Consider the following 14,906-nt stretch of genomic DNA (forward strand, 5'->3'; position numbering starts at 1 on the left):
GCTGATTTCCAATGCAGTGTATGATAAGAATGCATGGTGGAAAATTTGAGATCTTGCTTACACTGGCGGTGAAGTACGTTATTGGAATTTCCCAGCTTCTTAACACATCTACAAAGCCTTTTAATTGCAAAACAGAATTCACATGTTGCCACACAATGATGCAACAAAAAGTAAAAGTATTCTTGTAATGAAGAAATACGAGATTGCTGCATTTCTGACATAGCATTTCTAAAATATACACTCACAATGCGTTGTAATCCAGAATGACTTAGTAGAAGAAACATGGCTGTGAACCCATGCATTTTCTTTAATCAGTTATTGATATCTCGTGACCTGTTTGAGTGTGTGATTACGGTCTGTTTTACTTTTCCAGATTCGATACATTTCTCAGACTCAAGGGCTGCCTGGAGAGCATCTGCTGAATGTGGGTACAAAAACTTCTCGGTTCTTCTGCAAAGAGGTAGATTCACCATATACAGCCTGGAGACTGAAGGCAAGTTTCCATTTTACAGCTTCTAGGCAGAGGTGATTTGCATATGCGAAAATGCGTGAGACGTTTTCAAAGCTAGAGAATGTGTGTGTGTGTATATAAATATAGTGTGTTGTGATAGTTACAGTAAATAACATTCTTTACATTATTTTTTATATTCTGCATAAATTGTCGTTTAGCTTTATTAAATATGCCAATCTGATTAAAAGGGTTTTTAGTGAAGGATGATTCCAAGCACTTAATCCAGGACAAGGTTCTTTTACTTTCAAAAAAACACTAGAGTGTAGCTGAGTTTAGCTTTATTGCTGCTCTAATGATTTAGAGCTCACTCTGTTGTCCTGTATTGGGTTTCTACAGACGACGGAGGAGCATGAGGCGGAGACTGGGATGAAATCGAAGGAGGCCAGGAAGTACATCTTCAGCTGTCTGGATGACATTGGCCACGTAAGATATTGTTGGAACAGCAGCCATTGATTTCTGCAAATGTAGTGCTTCACACATCAGCACTGAAGCAAAGATCATACTGCAACTGGACGTTTATCAAATCATTTTTGTTTCTGTCTAACACAAATTGACCTTGAGTGTGGCTTCTTTACAGCGCTTCTTGGTAATTATAATGATAATGGTTTTGTATCGGAATTCAGGTGAATCTGGTTATGAATATGGAGGGCTGTGACCAGCTTGCAGAGAAGGCGGACCGACAAGAGTTTGTGGATCTCCTGAAGATGATGTTGCTGATAGATGCTGAACAGCGAATCACACCATCGAATGCACTCAGCCATCCTTTTGTCACTATGCAGCATTTGCATGACTTCCCCCACAGCAACCAGTAAGACCTCCCAAGGGATTCCTCACTCATTTATGCCAAATTCAGATTGAAACCAAGTATCTGGCCAGAATTAGACATGTAGCATAGCCCAGTTTGTTGTAAACATGCCTACTCATGACCTACAATGGTGCCATAGTAATGCCAAGAGTGAGGTTTTCTGGTTTAAAATTTAGCAAAAGCAAGTTTGATTTGATATTTCTAGTAGGTGTGTTTATTCTTAGTGTTCCCATGACAGTGTAAACAATGCATATAGGATGTTGTAGGCCTTTTATTTCAAGGCTCAAGCTAGTTGTTTTACTAATAACGCACTTGAATATGTCTTGAGTAATCAAATTTTAATGTCATTTTAGCCTACCTTTTTACTTTTTAACCTATAGCACTGGCTTAAGTTTATAACAACAGATCAGTTTATTAATGCAGTGTGAAATTAGACCTTGCCCCTTCTCTCTCCCACAGCGTGCAGGCATGTTTCCACATAATGGACATGTGTCACTCAAGGGGCAGTACATACGACACAGTCAACCGCAACAAGGCTCCACCCCCACTCATGAAACCTGTTACCCTTCCCAGTGCCCCAAATATCACCGTTGCCTTCAACAAAATGCCCTCTCTCCACTCGCAGGTAGCACATCTATCCACATCACTGTCCTTAAACCTTCATATTAAAGTGTTGTAATCCTTCAGTCACAAACATTTGTCATTTTGGCTCTTGTTGTTGTTGTTTCAAGCTTGGGTATTCACATATCATTCTTCTAAAATAATATTCCCACGTTCATAAAAATATGCAAAGAAAACATGAGTGTTAGAAATAAAGGGGGTCCTCGACCGATTTTTGGTGCAAGTCAGAACATATGTACGTACTGTACATAAATAACATACTGTAAGCACTTATCCTATCCTTACACCTATCCTCCTTGGTCCCGAGCTGCGTAACCTTGTATTCTTCCGAAGTTCGCATTATGACGTTTACGACGCAAAACCACTTAAGTCGAAACAAGGCTTTATACAGTAAATGGGAGATGTGTCGTAACCACGAAACATCGTAACTCGGGACTGACAGAACCTGAGGACCTCCTGTATATTCTGTTATGGTGCTTTTCCACTGCATGGGTCCGGCTCGACTTGGCTTGGCACACTTAAAGCTTGTCTTTTTTCTTGCTTTTTGTTATTTGGACTGCACGTGGTTCCGCGCCCCAGTTCTCTCAGATCAGTTTTCCTTGTTGCATGTTCGGCTTTCGCTGGAGATTCTTTTCTGCCGTTGGCCCAAGGTTCATTTCAGATGATCGAAGGCAAAAGAAAATCTCCTTGAGGTAGTGTTACGACTTGCTGTTTTGAGACCAATAAAAATAAAAGTGATTTTACAGGTGGTGGGTTTATGGTTTGTTTGAATGAGCTCAGCGTTTCCTGTTAATTGACATGTCTCTCTGGCCAATCAGGGCTGTGTAGGGTTTACACGTCACCAATTTAGTACCTTCTCGGCAACACTGGAACCCAGCGAGAGCAGGGACTGAAAAAGTACCAGGTACCAGACTTGGACAGTGGAAAAGTCGAGTCGTGTAGGTTCCGTTCAGTGGAAAAACACCATTAGATACACAAACCTCTGGGCAGTGTAATCTTGGCTTTTACATATTTTTCTGATAGAACACATCTTGAAGATTTTATCCTATTGTGATATATTACATCAAACTACACTTTTTTGAGTATATCATGGATACTTCAATCAAATTCAAATGTGGCTTGTAAAACACAGATGAAAACTTGGTTTGTAAAACATCAAACATAATTAATGTATCATCGGGTATTATGATTTTTCTCTAGCACTCTCCATTAATTCTGCAGTGGATTACAATGAGTTCTTGTTAATATGTGACTTGCTTATGTAAATGTTGACGTAAATCTTCAATGTTGATATAACGATGACATGCAGTGATGCCTCCTGGACTACAGTTTGTCTCGATGTCTGTTGGTTCAATGTTTTATGTTTGTACGTGACGTGATTATTTGGAGACTATTTAAACTGTTATCTAACCTCTCTCTCTCTCTCTCTCTCTCTCTCTCTCTCTCTCTCTCTCTCTCTCTCTCTCTGTCTCTCTCTGTCTCTGTCTCTGTCTCTCTCTGTCTCTCTCTGTGTGCCTTTATCTCCCTAAACCTCCTACTTTAGGCTTTACCTCCACCTGCTCCAGCTGTTGTGCATCCTGGCATTCCACTCCAGACTGGAAGTGCTCAGTTTGGCTGCGCTGACTCTTTTCAACAAGCACTCATCCTCTGCCCTCCAACCATTCAAGGTCCTATTTTTAAATAATTCATAAAAACAACAGCCAAAAAAAACAGTTTAAAGCCTTATTTATGTTCAGTGTTTTCATTGTTCTAAAAAGGAAAAAGAAAAACATTTTGGTTTTACAGGAATTGGGTCCAACTCCAGCCAACCCACAGGCTACTCTGTCCGGATGGAGAACACTCTGCCTCTCGTGACCCAGGCCCCAGCCATCCAGCCCTTACCCCTACGACCTGGAGTCATAGCACAGGTATTAAGCCTCTGTAACGTTCAGTCAGGCTCTTACCAAGAAATAAGGCAGAATGTAAGAAGACCTATATCAGATACCAATCCCAGAGCTAATGACACCATTCTCTGCACATTTAACGTTTTGCATCAGATGTGCTGTGCGTGAGAAACATTGGGGTGTTGTGAAAACTGAGATTGGCAAACCCTGTCCTATGAGAAACTGCAACTGCATGAGTGACAGGAAGTAAAATTACAACAGTTAAAGATAGGTGTTCCCACCCCCAAAAAAACTGTTCTGAAGATCTTTTTAAAAATAATTTTAAAACAACTATGAATTGTGTTTTTTGTTGCTCACATTTCAAGTTAATATTTTTGTGTTTCGTTCTGATTTTGCATGCTTTCACTCTGCAGCAGCCGTGGTCCAACAGGACTCCACAGATCCTGGTCCCAGCATGGCAACAAGTGGCTCCCCCTCCAGCCACCTTGCCTTCAGACACTGTTGCTGGCCCTCAGAGGAGAGGAGACTGGGGGTAAGACACTACAGCTCAGTCGTCTCATGTGTGTATATATATATATCAAACCCGTGTTAAATGTAATCATATATAGATGTAGCTGCAATGTAGACTGCCATACATAGTATTAATCTAATTTTTAATTATTTTTTTTTCCTGCTGTATTTCAAAGCCTATTGTTAATGTAAAATATGATCTGTTTAGTCCTCTTTCAGACAGCCACAACTTAAACACTAACTTTTTCCTTTGTGTGTTGTCTTATCTGTAGGAAAGTGCGTGCTCACAGCAGTCATTACGGTTCCATGATCCCCCAGCCTCTCTTGGCCAACCAGATAGCCGTGTCTGCACACCAGCCCATAAATATAGGCATAGCTCATGTAGTGTGGCCCCAAACTGCAGCTAGCAAGAGCAACAAGCCCAGCCAGAACAGGTGAGCAGCTCACAAAATAACATGACAGCTTGTGTCATGTTTGTAGCATAACATCTCAAAGACATGGAACAGTTATGGGAACTTAAAGAGCAATATAAGACAGAGTGTGTACCAAGAAATCACAGCTTTCGAGCGATCTTCTTAGGAAAATCTTACAACACACAGGTATTTTAAGCAGGAAATGAAATTAAAAGACGAACGCTGACTAAATAAAACCTGCTATGCCGAATAATTTAACTTTAAACAGATTTATTGGGCATTACATTGGAATAGAGTAGATCCCACAGATGGCTTACTTTTATGAAAACAGAGAAATGCTTGTTTACAAGGTTTTAAATGAATATGCGACTGTCTTTTGTTTACGTCATGAAGATAGTGACATAATATTAAACCATTTGATGAAATAAGAAACCTGTGTTTTCCAGGAGTGTGAATGTTTCACACTACACAGACACACAGCCCTCAGTATGCGTCTCACCAAAGACCCGGGACAGGCTGCGAAACCCAGAGGCAAGGCTTAGCCCTCGACGCAGAAAGGCAGAATCTCAAGTGGTGCAGGAGCCTGAGCACTTGGAGTCGGAAGACATGAGTTGCTGTAAGGCAGGACAGCGCTCTGAGGAGCAGCTGTCAGTAGCCAATCAGCAGAGAGAGTCGATTGTTATTGGTGAATCACCCAGCCCGGCAGTCAGTGTCATCAGCATAAGCAGTGACACGGATGAAGATGAGGAGGCAACACAGAGGTGTTCACTCAACACGTAAGTTTAACAGAGATGGCAGATATGGGTCCAGAGGGGGGGGGGGGGGGGGTACAGTGTGTAAAACAACTTACGACTCAGGTTTTAACTTTTTTTCATTTAACTTAATTTCAATGTGAAAGTTGTTGTCATCTTGACTTTTTTTGTTTTATAATAAATGATTGCAATATATTTGTTTGCAGGTGCAAGAGTAATCCAGAGTGTGAAGCATGTAAGGGGTCTCTGAATATGGAGCGTGTGTGTTCTCTCAGCAGCCCAGATAGCAGCCTAAGCACCAGCTCCTCAGCATCAGCTCAGTCCAGCCCCTCACCCTGCAAGAGACCAAACAGGTAATGCCTACTAGTCTCAGTACACCACCACGACATGGAAAAGGCACAACTTCAGACATGAGTCTTTTCTTATAAAATCACTTTTGACTTTAATTTTAAACGTTCATTGTGTCTTCAGCATGTCTGAGGACGATGGTCATGAGAGCGGCTGTGAAACCATTGATGGTTCCCCTGCGTCGGACACATCCTTGGGGCGACATAACAGCCCGTTCCCTGAGAGACGCTTCATAAACCAGAACCAGGAAACCAGAGTGCGCCGAAGTAAGCCGCAAACGGATTTCAACAAGCCAGTCGTGAGGACCATGGTGGTGCCGCCACTGAGGGTGATCAATAACAACAACTATCAGCAACACCACCACCAGCAGCCCAGTGGAGAGCAGCACCACACCAGCACAGGTAGCTACAACGCCGGCAATAAGAGCCATAAATAAATAAAATACCCACTCTATAGACACATACCCTCCCTGTAAAAGTTCACCACCACAAGTACTTTCCTCTTAAACACTCGCTGGGACAGTACACTCCCATAAATAGTCAACAGTTTAACACTGGTACCCACCCCGTAAACACTCAGTAGCACAGATACCCTTTTTATAAACACAGCACAGATGAGCTTCCCGTAAACACTAGTAGCCTCCCCATAGCACAGCTACACACAGGCATGCTTCCCAAGCATAGGCACCCTCCCCATAAACAGTTGCTAACACGTATACCCTCCCCATAAACACCAACTAGCACAGGCTAGCTTCCCATAAACACTCAGCAAGAGTCTGTCAAGATTTTTGGTGGTTGATATATTATTTCAGAAATAATTGTGATAAAAGATAAAAGAAAAGTCACTTCAATACCACTATATGATATGGATACATATTAAAAATATTCATACATTGGAATTAGAATCTAAAAAAAAGGTTTAAATAACCTAAAAAACACTTAAAACCACTGTTTTCAAACAAATCCACATAACAGCTTCACCTTCTTTATGTAAACAAAGACAAGAGTATGTACAATAGGAGATACTAAGATCAGCAAAACATAATGAATTCGAATTGATTGAGATCATGTCCATGTATTGCATGATAACTCAATAATGTAATTACTGTGACAGGCCTAACTCAGCAGCACAAATTCTCCATCATAGGTGCCCCCTCATAAATACTCAGCAGCAAAGGCAAGCCTCCCGTAACTTCCCTCTAAACAGTTAGTAGCACAGGTCTGAAAATAAATACATAAGTAAATATGACTTCAGTGCAGATAAGTCCCACTGGCTTCACCTTTCAAGGACTAAAATAAGCCCCGTGTTAATGTGACTTCGGCATGTTAAACAGATTTATATTTTTTTCATAGTACATTCCAATTTATTTTTAGAATAGTTTTGTGACTTAAACATGTGCGTCGTTGTTGGCTTCAAAGTTACCACACACCTTTTAAAGGCTAAGCACCAGCTCTATGAAAGTGTCAAACAAATAAATACAGTGGAATTTGAGTTCCTAACTTGTGTTTATTGATAGCCAGAAAACATGTTATTTCTTACTAATTCAAGGAATAAGGTTTAAAAGACCCCCCCCCACCCCCAACGGTGTTCGGAAACTGTAATAGGCGTCTTGCCTGTGACGTAGATGGTAGACAACAACTCTAGAAGTTGCACTTAATTTAATACAAAATGACGAAAAGGTGTGTTGTTTTTGGCTGCAATTATTCAATGTACAGTGGGACATCTGTGCACAAATGGCCCAAAGATCCCAAAATATCCAGAAAATAGACTAAATTTGCCAACTTTAAACGGGCACTTTGGAAAGGACCATTCGTTCACTCCGTTATGTGTAGTGCTCTTTTCACTGGCGCTTTTCCAACAATATGGGCATGTAAGGAAACCAACGAAAGGTGTTCAAGAGCCTCTGTAACATGGAGGTAAACAGGGTGAGTACACTTACTTCGACTGTTTTAGTTGGTGTTAGTTAACTTTAGCTTGACTTGCTAAACTCGGTGGCTCAGATTATACTCGGCTACGTAGCTGCACTACGGAGGTTTATAATGTCGGATGAATTCGAGTTCGACTTCGATCACATTTACAAAAATAACGGTACCTCTAAATTTGAGTTTAGCTCATTGCTAGGCTATTGTCATGAATAATGTTGGTTATTTAGCTAGCTAGATACTGTTATAACTGTCAGTCATAACGGTGTTTTACCGCGGCGTTGTTCAGCTGTTGTCCACCAGTGACGTCACGGTCGCGTTCAAGAATTTCTGTACCGAGCTCGGGTTTTTCCGTCAATTTAATAAAATTGTCAGTTTTAAAGCAAATTAAGCAGCTATTTTCATTTTAATTCATACTTATATATGTTAGTAACTAAAATAATGTGAAATATTCATGGAGGTCCATTAAGTGGTGCTTAGCCTTTAAGTAGTCTGCAGTACAATGCAGTTCTCATAGTTAGGTTAAAGATATTCCTTAATTATTATTATTTATTTATATATCCCTTTTTGTATTAGTTCTGATGTTTCATTTGACTTTTTTGTAGTGTAGTTTATTACGTTATCTCTGTAATGTATTTTCCCTATTACATCTTTATTAAGTAATTTAAAATGTTGCATTGTTGAGTGACATTTAAGATCTTGAACAGACAAAATATTGGTCCTCCCAGTCTGCTAGAGTTTATATGCTGCTTGTCCCCAGAGTGCTCTTACTTGATGCTACATTTGAAGCTGAGGTACAGCTGCTGTGCGTGTGGCAGTGCGTATGTGGTCACAGCTCAAATGTCTGCTTTGCAGGTCATAGGGGAGAGGCAGGAAGTTACCACAGAGGCTATCACAGGTGATTATGGGTACTGCGTGCACCGTGACCCCGTGTCTTGTGCGCTGCATCCCAGCATTGAGTGAAAAGCCTTTGGGTTTGTGCTCCTTACTTCTTGTCTCCTCCTCTCTTATCCCTCAGCTCTTTGTCCCTGTCTCTTTCCGTTCGGCTCCATCTGTGTGCCCTTTCTGAATTACACGCTCTCCCAGCTCCCAAGAGCAGATATTATTTTCCCCTGATCTTTACACTCAGACCATGCATGCTATCAAACAAACACTGTTAGCGCGTCAAACACCTCTGACGCTCTCTCATGGTTTGTGATCTGAGCAGCTGTGGTGAGCTGTTCAGGCTGAAGAGTCTGTGAAGTATGGTTATTAGGCTTTTTTTGGTGGCAGTGTCATTGTAGATGCTCCAAAGGCCTTACTCCTTATGAAAAGACATGTATTCATTTGTCAGGTGAAATTTGTTACATCAATTATCATGTCCTCAAGGTCATTTCTTTGTGATTCTCTTCACTTCTTGGTTAACAAATGTGACGTTTACTTTCCAGTGTTAGATAAAGCAATGTTCTGTCATTTTTTTTAATGAGACAAATTTTTACTGACTCTGCTTAATAGGTGGCAGTTTTGTCTTCTGTAATTACAGAGATGGTTTCGTAAATAGAAAATATTTACATAAAAATGATAGAATATTTATTTAACGCTGTCATGGGATTCAGTGTCCTCTGACCAGTTCACATCCATCATTTATTGCCCTCGTTTTCTCCTTTTAGCTGTTTATTACTTGTTTATTCACCTTTCTTTTTGGTTTTGCTCTCTCTCTCTCTCTCTCTCTCTCTCTCTCTCTCATTTTCTCCTGTTCTTTACTTTTTTGTGCTTGCCCTCTCTCTCTGCTCTTGCTCTTTTCATTTCATTTCATTTACTCTTCTGCTCTGGTGTCTCTCTCTCTCATGCTGTCTCTTTCTTCTTTCCATCTCTTGCTTTCTTTCTTCTCTGACTCAGTCTTAGAATCATCGTGCCAGTCTCGCGGGCGATGCGGCCCCGGACGGCTGAGCCTGCACTCCACCCCCGCTCTGCCCCGCCAGCAGAAGATCACATCCACATTCCAGCAGCAGCCGCTGGGCTTTGGCCAGGTTTGCTCTCCTCCACCTCTCTATCTGTTTTTCTTCTATTATTTGCAAATATATTAACAAGTAGTTAAATGCTTAAAATAGCAGCTATTGCATTTAACTGTCGTCTCTCTTTCTAAGGTCCAGCACTACGGCTCCTGTCCCAAGGAATGGAACAGCAATTACAGTCAGCCGCAGCGCCGTCCTCAGGCCTTTATCCCCCCCACAGTTCACGGGCACCCATTCCCCCCAATGCAGCCCCACGGCAGCCCCACGCACTCTGCCCCCGCACTGCTCTCATACCCTCCCTCCGGCCCTCCCATGGCCCACCTACTGCCCTCTCCGTGCGCTGCTCCCCCCCAGCCCCCGCGGCCCGTGCTGCAGCCAGCCTACAGCCTGGTGCCCCAGGGCCTCGGCGTGGGCATAGACCCTCGCCTGCTGCCCTCACCCACCCTGCACCCACCAGCGCATTTCAAGGCCCTGTTCCCCCCGCACTCGTACATAGCCTCGCCCGCCTACGCAGGCTTCCCCCTCAGCCCCACCAAACTGCCCCAGTACCCCTATATCTGAACTGCTGGAGCCCCCAGAGCACACGCAGCCGCCACTAATACAGGCATGTGTAAAAGTTTGGCTGCTCCTGGTCAGATGACATGTTCTTTCCCCTCATTTTAAGTAAAAATAAGTACACAATTTAAGATATTGTGGTCGAAATACAACACAAATTGTGCCCTATGCAAAAGTAATGGCACTTTATTTGTTGTTTTTTTCATTTTTCATATTGTTAAACTTAGTAACCCATTTGAAAATATGCAGAAAATTACATTTTAAGTCTGTTTCCTGTAAATTATGTGTTATTTTCACTTAGAAAATATGTAACACGTTATTTGACCAGGGTTGTTCAATCTTTTGTTTACGATCTCTCTCCCTCTCTCTCACACACACACACACACACACACACAGAGCTCCCACTCTTTACTGCTCTGATGCTTCATTCTTCTTAAAGAATCATGTAGTTTAATGTTTAAATGGCTGCGAGACCAGTTTGGAAACTTTATAAATTTCATGGAGGAAAGAAATACGAACGAACAAGTACATGATAAAAAGAGAACTCACTTTTCATGTCTTTTGCACATTTGATATTGAGAGAAAACAAAACAAAAACAACAAAAAAAGAAAGAAAGAAACCCCCAGTCATTAGATTCTCTCTATTTTTCTATATTGCCTTCCTACATGTGCTAGACACATTGACATTCTGGTGAAGCCATCCCAGTCTCCAGTGGTAGGGCCAACACTTGTGTGTGCGTGCACGGCTCCCCCTTGTGGTGTACTGGTGTTACGCGTCTGTATTTTTCTAGTAGGCTCGTGTCCTCTCCCTTTCTTCCACCCCAGTGTTAACTCTGTGGTCCCATGTTTAATAAGGTTACTGCGCTCTGCATGTCTCTGCATGGGGGTAATATTAGATCTGCGGAAGGGAAAGACACCACTCTTTCTCTGTTTGTTAAGAGTGTTGCATTGTAACCTGTTTCCACACACACCATAAAGAAGTGCCTTAAAAAGAAATCCATGTCTTTGCAAGGTGGGACATCCCTGCATTCACATGAAATGAATTGAACTGGACTGCAGCACTTGAAGTTTCAAAATGTTCTTTGTGATTTATACATTAGGGCTGTCCTTTTGACGGAATTTGTTTTGTTTCTTTTTTGTTTTTGTGTGTTAGTCCAGCTTACGCGATCTGTACGTTCATGTTGTGTACAAAAAAAAAAAAAGATTCTTTAAGTATGCCCTTGTTGCAGAGTGGCTCCGAATTGAGATGAATGCTTTGTGAACACCATCTCCATCACGATCGTCCTCATTGACACAGAGACTCTACTGTCTACAGACGGTAACCCGGGCTCATTCAAGCATCTGTTCGCTGGCCGCCTCCACCGCATAGAAGGCATAAGGCTTTTTCTGCACTTCTGCTGGGCCTGTGATGGACAATGGAAATTCTGACAGTTCATATCCTCCCAGTTTTCCTTCAAGGCAGTTCACAGACTTTTTCTTTTGACATTTTCACTCAGACAGCCCTGTGTGTGTGGCGATCACTGACTTATGCGTTAGCTGGATGGTTTAGAACGATACGTCGTCGACTTTAGTGTCTGTTTTGAGGTAGAGGTAGCAGAATTTACTTTCAGAGGACGGCACGATTCGCTGTAGCAGAGGCGTACTCTCTGAACGAACTATGTACAGAAGGAAGCTTTGAGGAATTTCATATTTGATAATCAGTTGCTATTCTTTTACTTAATACTAACAGTATTTACACTGTTTAACACAAACCGCAATACAATCCATGGATTCTGGGTGTATTCTTGGCGCTTTTATTCACTAGTCTAATTTCTAATGTTTGTTTTTTTTTAATATAAAAGACTTAGATGTGTTTTTGGTATTGGCATTAACCTGCAGATAGCTCTTTAAATCCATTTATGTGGTTTCATGTTAGCTGGTGCAGAGATTTTTTCAGTATTCAGTGTCCAACTATCAATCTGTCATTGCTGGAGCATTTAGTGCTTTCTGAGGTGTGTGCTGGTCGTGTGCAATTTTCTCCCTCATCATCTTAAGCATGTGACGAGATTCATTTCCCTCCCGTTTGATTGTTGAGCTGTTTTAATTTGATACATTCCGTCAGGGAGAAAATGACCTGTGCTTTGTGTTTTTATTCAGATTTAAGTTGTTTTCCATTAGGTGCATTATTCTTTGCTATCATTATAAAGATGCTTTTGCTACACCAAAGACAGTAATTGATTTCTTAAGCAAAGTAGCTACTGTTCTAGTATAGACCTCAAGCATATTGTAGTTGGGGATGTATTAAACACAAAAATATTACTATATATATTAAGGTTGAGGTTGATGTTTAGCTTTTTTGGCAAGTTTAATGATTGGTTCCATTTATTCTTGAATGTACCATAGATAAGCTGCTATTCACTGATTGCCACTTCATCATAGCTGTGAGGTTAAAGTGATTAACTTTGTTCTTAGCCTTTTTTTTTTTTTTTTTTTTTTTGTATGTGTGTCTGATGACCTTAAGATAGACGTGAGGTTTCTCTTTTGGTTTTACTCTACTGACCGGCATCAAAAGCATTTTAATGCCTATGTATATTTGGCTTTTCTGTTTGAAGTGTCATTGTAACTACTGTATTGCAAGTTATGGAAGTTTGGTTTGTTGTGTTATTGGGGTGTCTTCTTCTTTTTTTTTCCCCATTTAATTTTGTTTTGTTTTTTATCTCATTTTTGAATTACGTGTATTATCGAAATCTTGGGGCTCATCATTGCATATTAAATGCATATTGGTGTATATCTGAGTATGTGATATTAGTGTTTTGTTAAGGCATAGCTTTCAGGATAGACTTAACTTTGTGTTGGATTTGTGGCAGTTATAGATCTACTCGCGATTACACAAGCGTACCATTTTAATATAAAAGCCTACATTTTTTTTTGATCGTGATGATTTGGTGAGTTAAGGACGTGTGTGGTTTCTGGGCTAGTTCTCTTGCTTTTCAACTTGTTTTTGATAAATTGCAGTGCTTTTTTTGGTAATGAAGTACTTTTTGTTTTTCCATGTACTTGTCTTTTACAAAGAATCAATGTTTGTAGATTGTTTGCCTGAGGATGAAAAGGAAGACGAAAACGCGTTACTGTTGATCCATCATCATGAATGAATTCCCAAATGAAAATGACTGTTGGGTGGTAAAAACAAAGCTAAAACAAAGACCACCTGTTCCCTGCTCTCAATCATTTCGGTGTTGGTAGTGTGAACCCGTTCGCACATTGTACTGCTCTGTAGAGAGCAGCGCTAAACTAGTGCCTTTACAACATGCTTCAGACCTTTATGTCCTATACACACACACCGACACCGAGCCTGCTGTCGTCCTGAGCCCTCAGACGCTCTCATGGCGACGAGTGAGAGAGTATGAGTCATTTCAGGGTTAAACGCGGCAGGTAGAGTGTTACCACCTTGTGTTTAGGGCTGGGTATCTCACGTCATAGCGAGTGAATTACTTTAAAACTTCAGGGCTGAAATACAAACCTGTTACGTAAAACTTATTAAAATTACAGTTTGCAGTCGTTTTCATGAAACCAAACTTATTGACCCTGTGTTTTGTTTATTGTAAGTGGTAGCAAACCTCTCATGGAGAAGCTCTTGGACGATGTGTCCCTCTGGATATAGATCCCATGGATGACATATTTACAGTTTATCTGCTGCTGCTCAGAATGTTTGAATGCTGATTGGCTGTGAGAATTACGTCGTTATTAATGTCAGAGCACTTAATTACTTCTCAGTTCAGAGTAATCAGATAAACATTTAGCATTTGCAGTTTTAAAAGGTGACAAAATTGCAGCGATACCCAGCCCTACTTGCGTGTGTGTATGACTGACACACTCTTTGGACCTCTCTTTAGTGTTGTAAAATCTGTGTTATGCACTGGCTGCCAGTAGGTGGCGTGTGCAAGGTGTGGGGATGTGCTTTTTTTTTTTTTATTTTTTATTTTTTTTTTTTTGTCTGTCCTAGTTTGTGTCATTTGGCTGTAATGAGCCAAACATGCAATGCAGTCCCCACACGTCTCTTCACATGAGATTCCTTTATTGTCCATGGTTTAGATTTTTAATAGAAAGTATGAACTATATCTTTACTGGTTGTGTGCTTGTTTGTTTTTCTCTTTCTTTCTTTTTTTTTGGGTTTGTTTTAATGGGTAATATCTAACACCAACAAAAGAAATCCAATAATGAAATGCTATCAGGGATCATCACCATTGCGCTAACATGGTCCTCTCTCTCTCTCGTATTTGGGAAGCTTTACATACATACACTGTGATTGTAAACATCAGCCCGCAGTTTGACACCTCGTGTAGAGGCAAAGGGATCGACAGCACCCCTTTCTCCCTCTGACAGGGTAAAAGATTTCATAGCATTGTGCAAACGAATTGCTTTAATGTACTTTGTGCAGTTGCAGATCAGGTCCAAAAAGAAACCGTGGTCCCAGTGCCACAAAATCACTCATTTCACTTTTGTACTTGTAGATATATACATTATTATTGTTATTATTAAGCATGTAGCACTAGAGACAAGTACAAAAATAAGTACATGGGTATATTGTACAGTTGTATGCATTGCATCGGATC

General features: G+C 40.9%; 1 protein-coding gene across 2 annotated transcripts in view; it reads left to right on the plus strand.

Moving 5' to 3' along the window:
• The window catches only part of hipk3a (homeodomain interacting protein kinase 3a), a 42,090-nt gene extending 29,239 nt beyond the window's left edge, over positions 1–12,851 (plus strand). The window contains exons 4-16 of one of the 2 annotated variants that reach the window (XM_066649555.1): positions 374–493; positions 848–934; positions 1,135–1,319; positions 1,776–1,941; positions 3,481–3,604; positions 3,723–3,844; positions 4,234–4,352; positions 4,603–4,764; positions 5,190–5,519; positions 5,702–5,848; positions 5,967–6,244; positions 9,644–9,774; positions 9,892–12,851. In XM_066649555.1, coding sequence (XP_066505652.1) covers positions 374–493; positions 848–934; positions 1,135–1,319; positions 1,776–1,941; positions 3,481–3,604; positions 3,723–3,844; positions 4,234–4,352; positions 4,603–4,764; positions 5,190–5,519; positions 5,702–5,848; positions 5,967–6,244; positions 9,644–9,774; positions 9,892–10,320 — 2,400 coding nt within the window. In that variant the 3' untranslated portion in view covers positions 10,321–12,851. The remainder of the gene's footprint in view (positions 1–373; positions 494–847; positions 935–1,134; positions 1,320–1,775; positions 1,942–3,480; positions 3,605–3,722; positions 3,845–4,233; positions 4,353–4,602; positions 4,765–5,189; positions 5,520–5,701; positions 5,849–5,966; positions 6,245–9,643; positions 9,775–9,891) is intronic. The other variant, XM_066649556.1, reaches the window with a different exon arrangement.
• Positions 12,852–14,906: the final 2,055 nt, after the last annotated feature.

This window comes from Hoplias malabaricus, chromosome 17, assembly GCF_029633855.1.
Source record: "Hoplias malabaricus isolate fHopMal1 chromosome 17, fHopMal1.hap1, whole genome shotgun sequence".
In the NCBI taxonomy this organism is placed as follows: domain Eukaryota; kingdom Metazoa; phylum Chordata; class Actinopteri; order Characiformes; family Erythrinidae; genus Hoplias; species Hoplias malabaricus.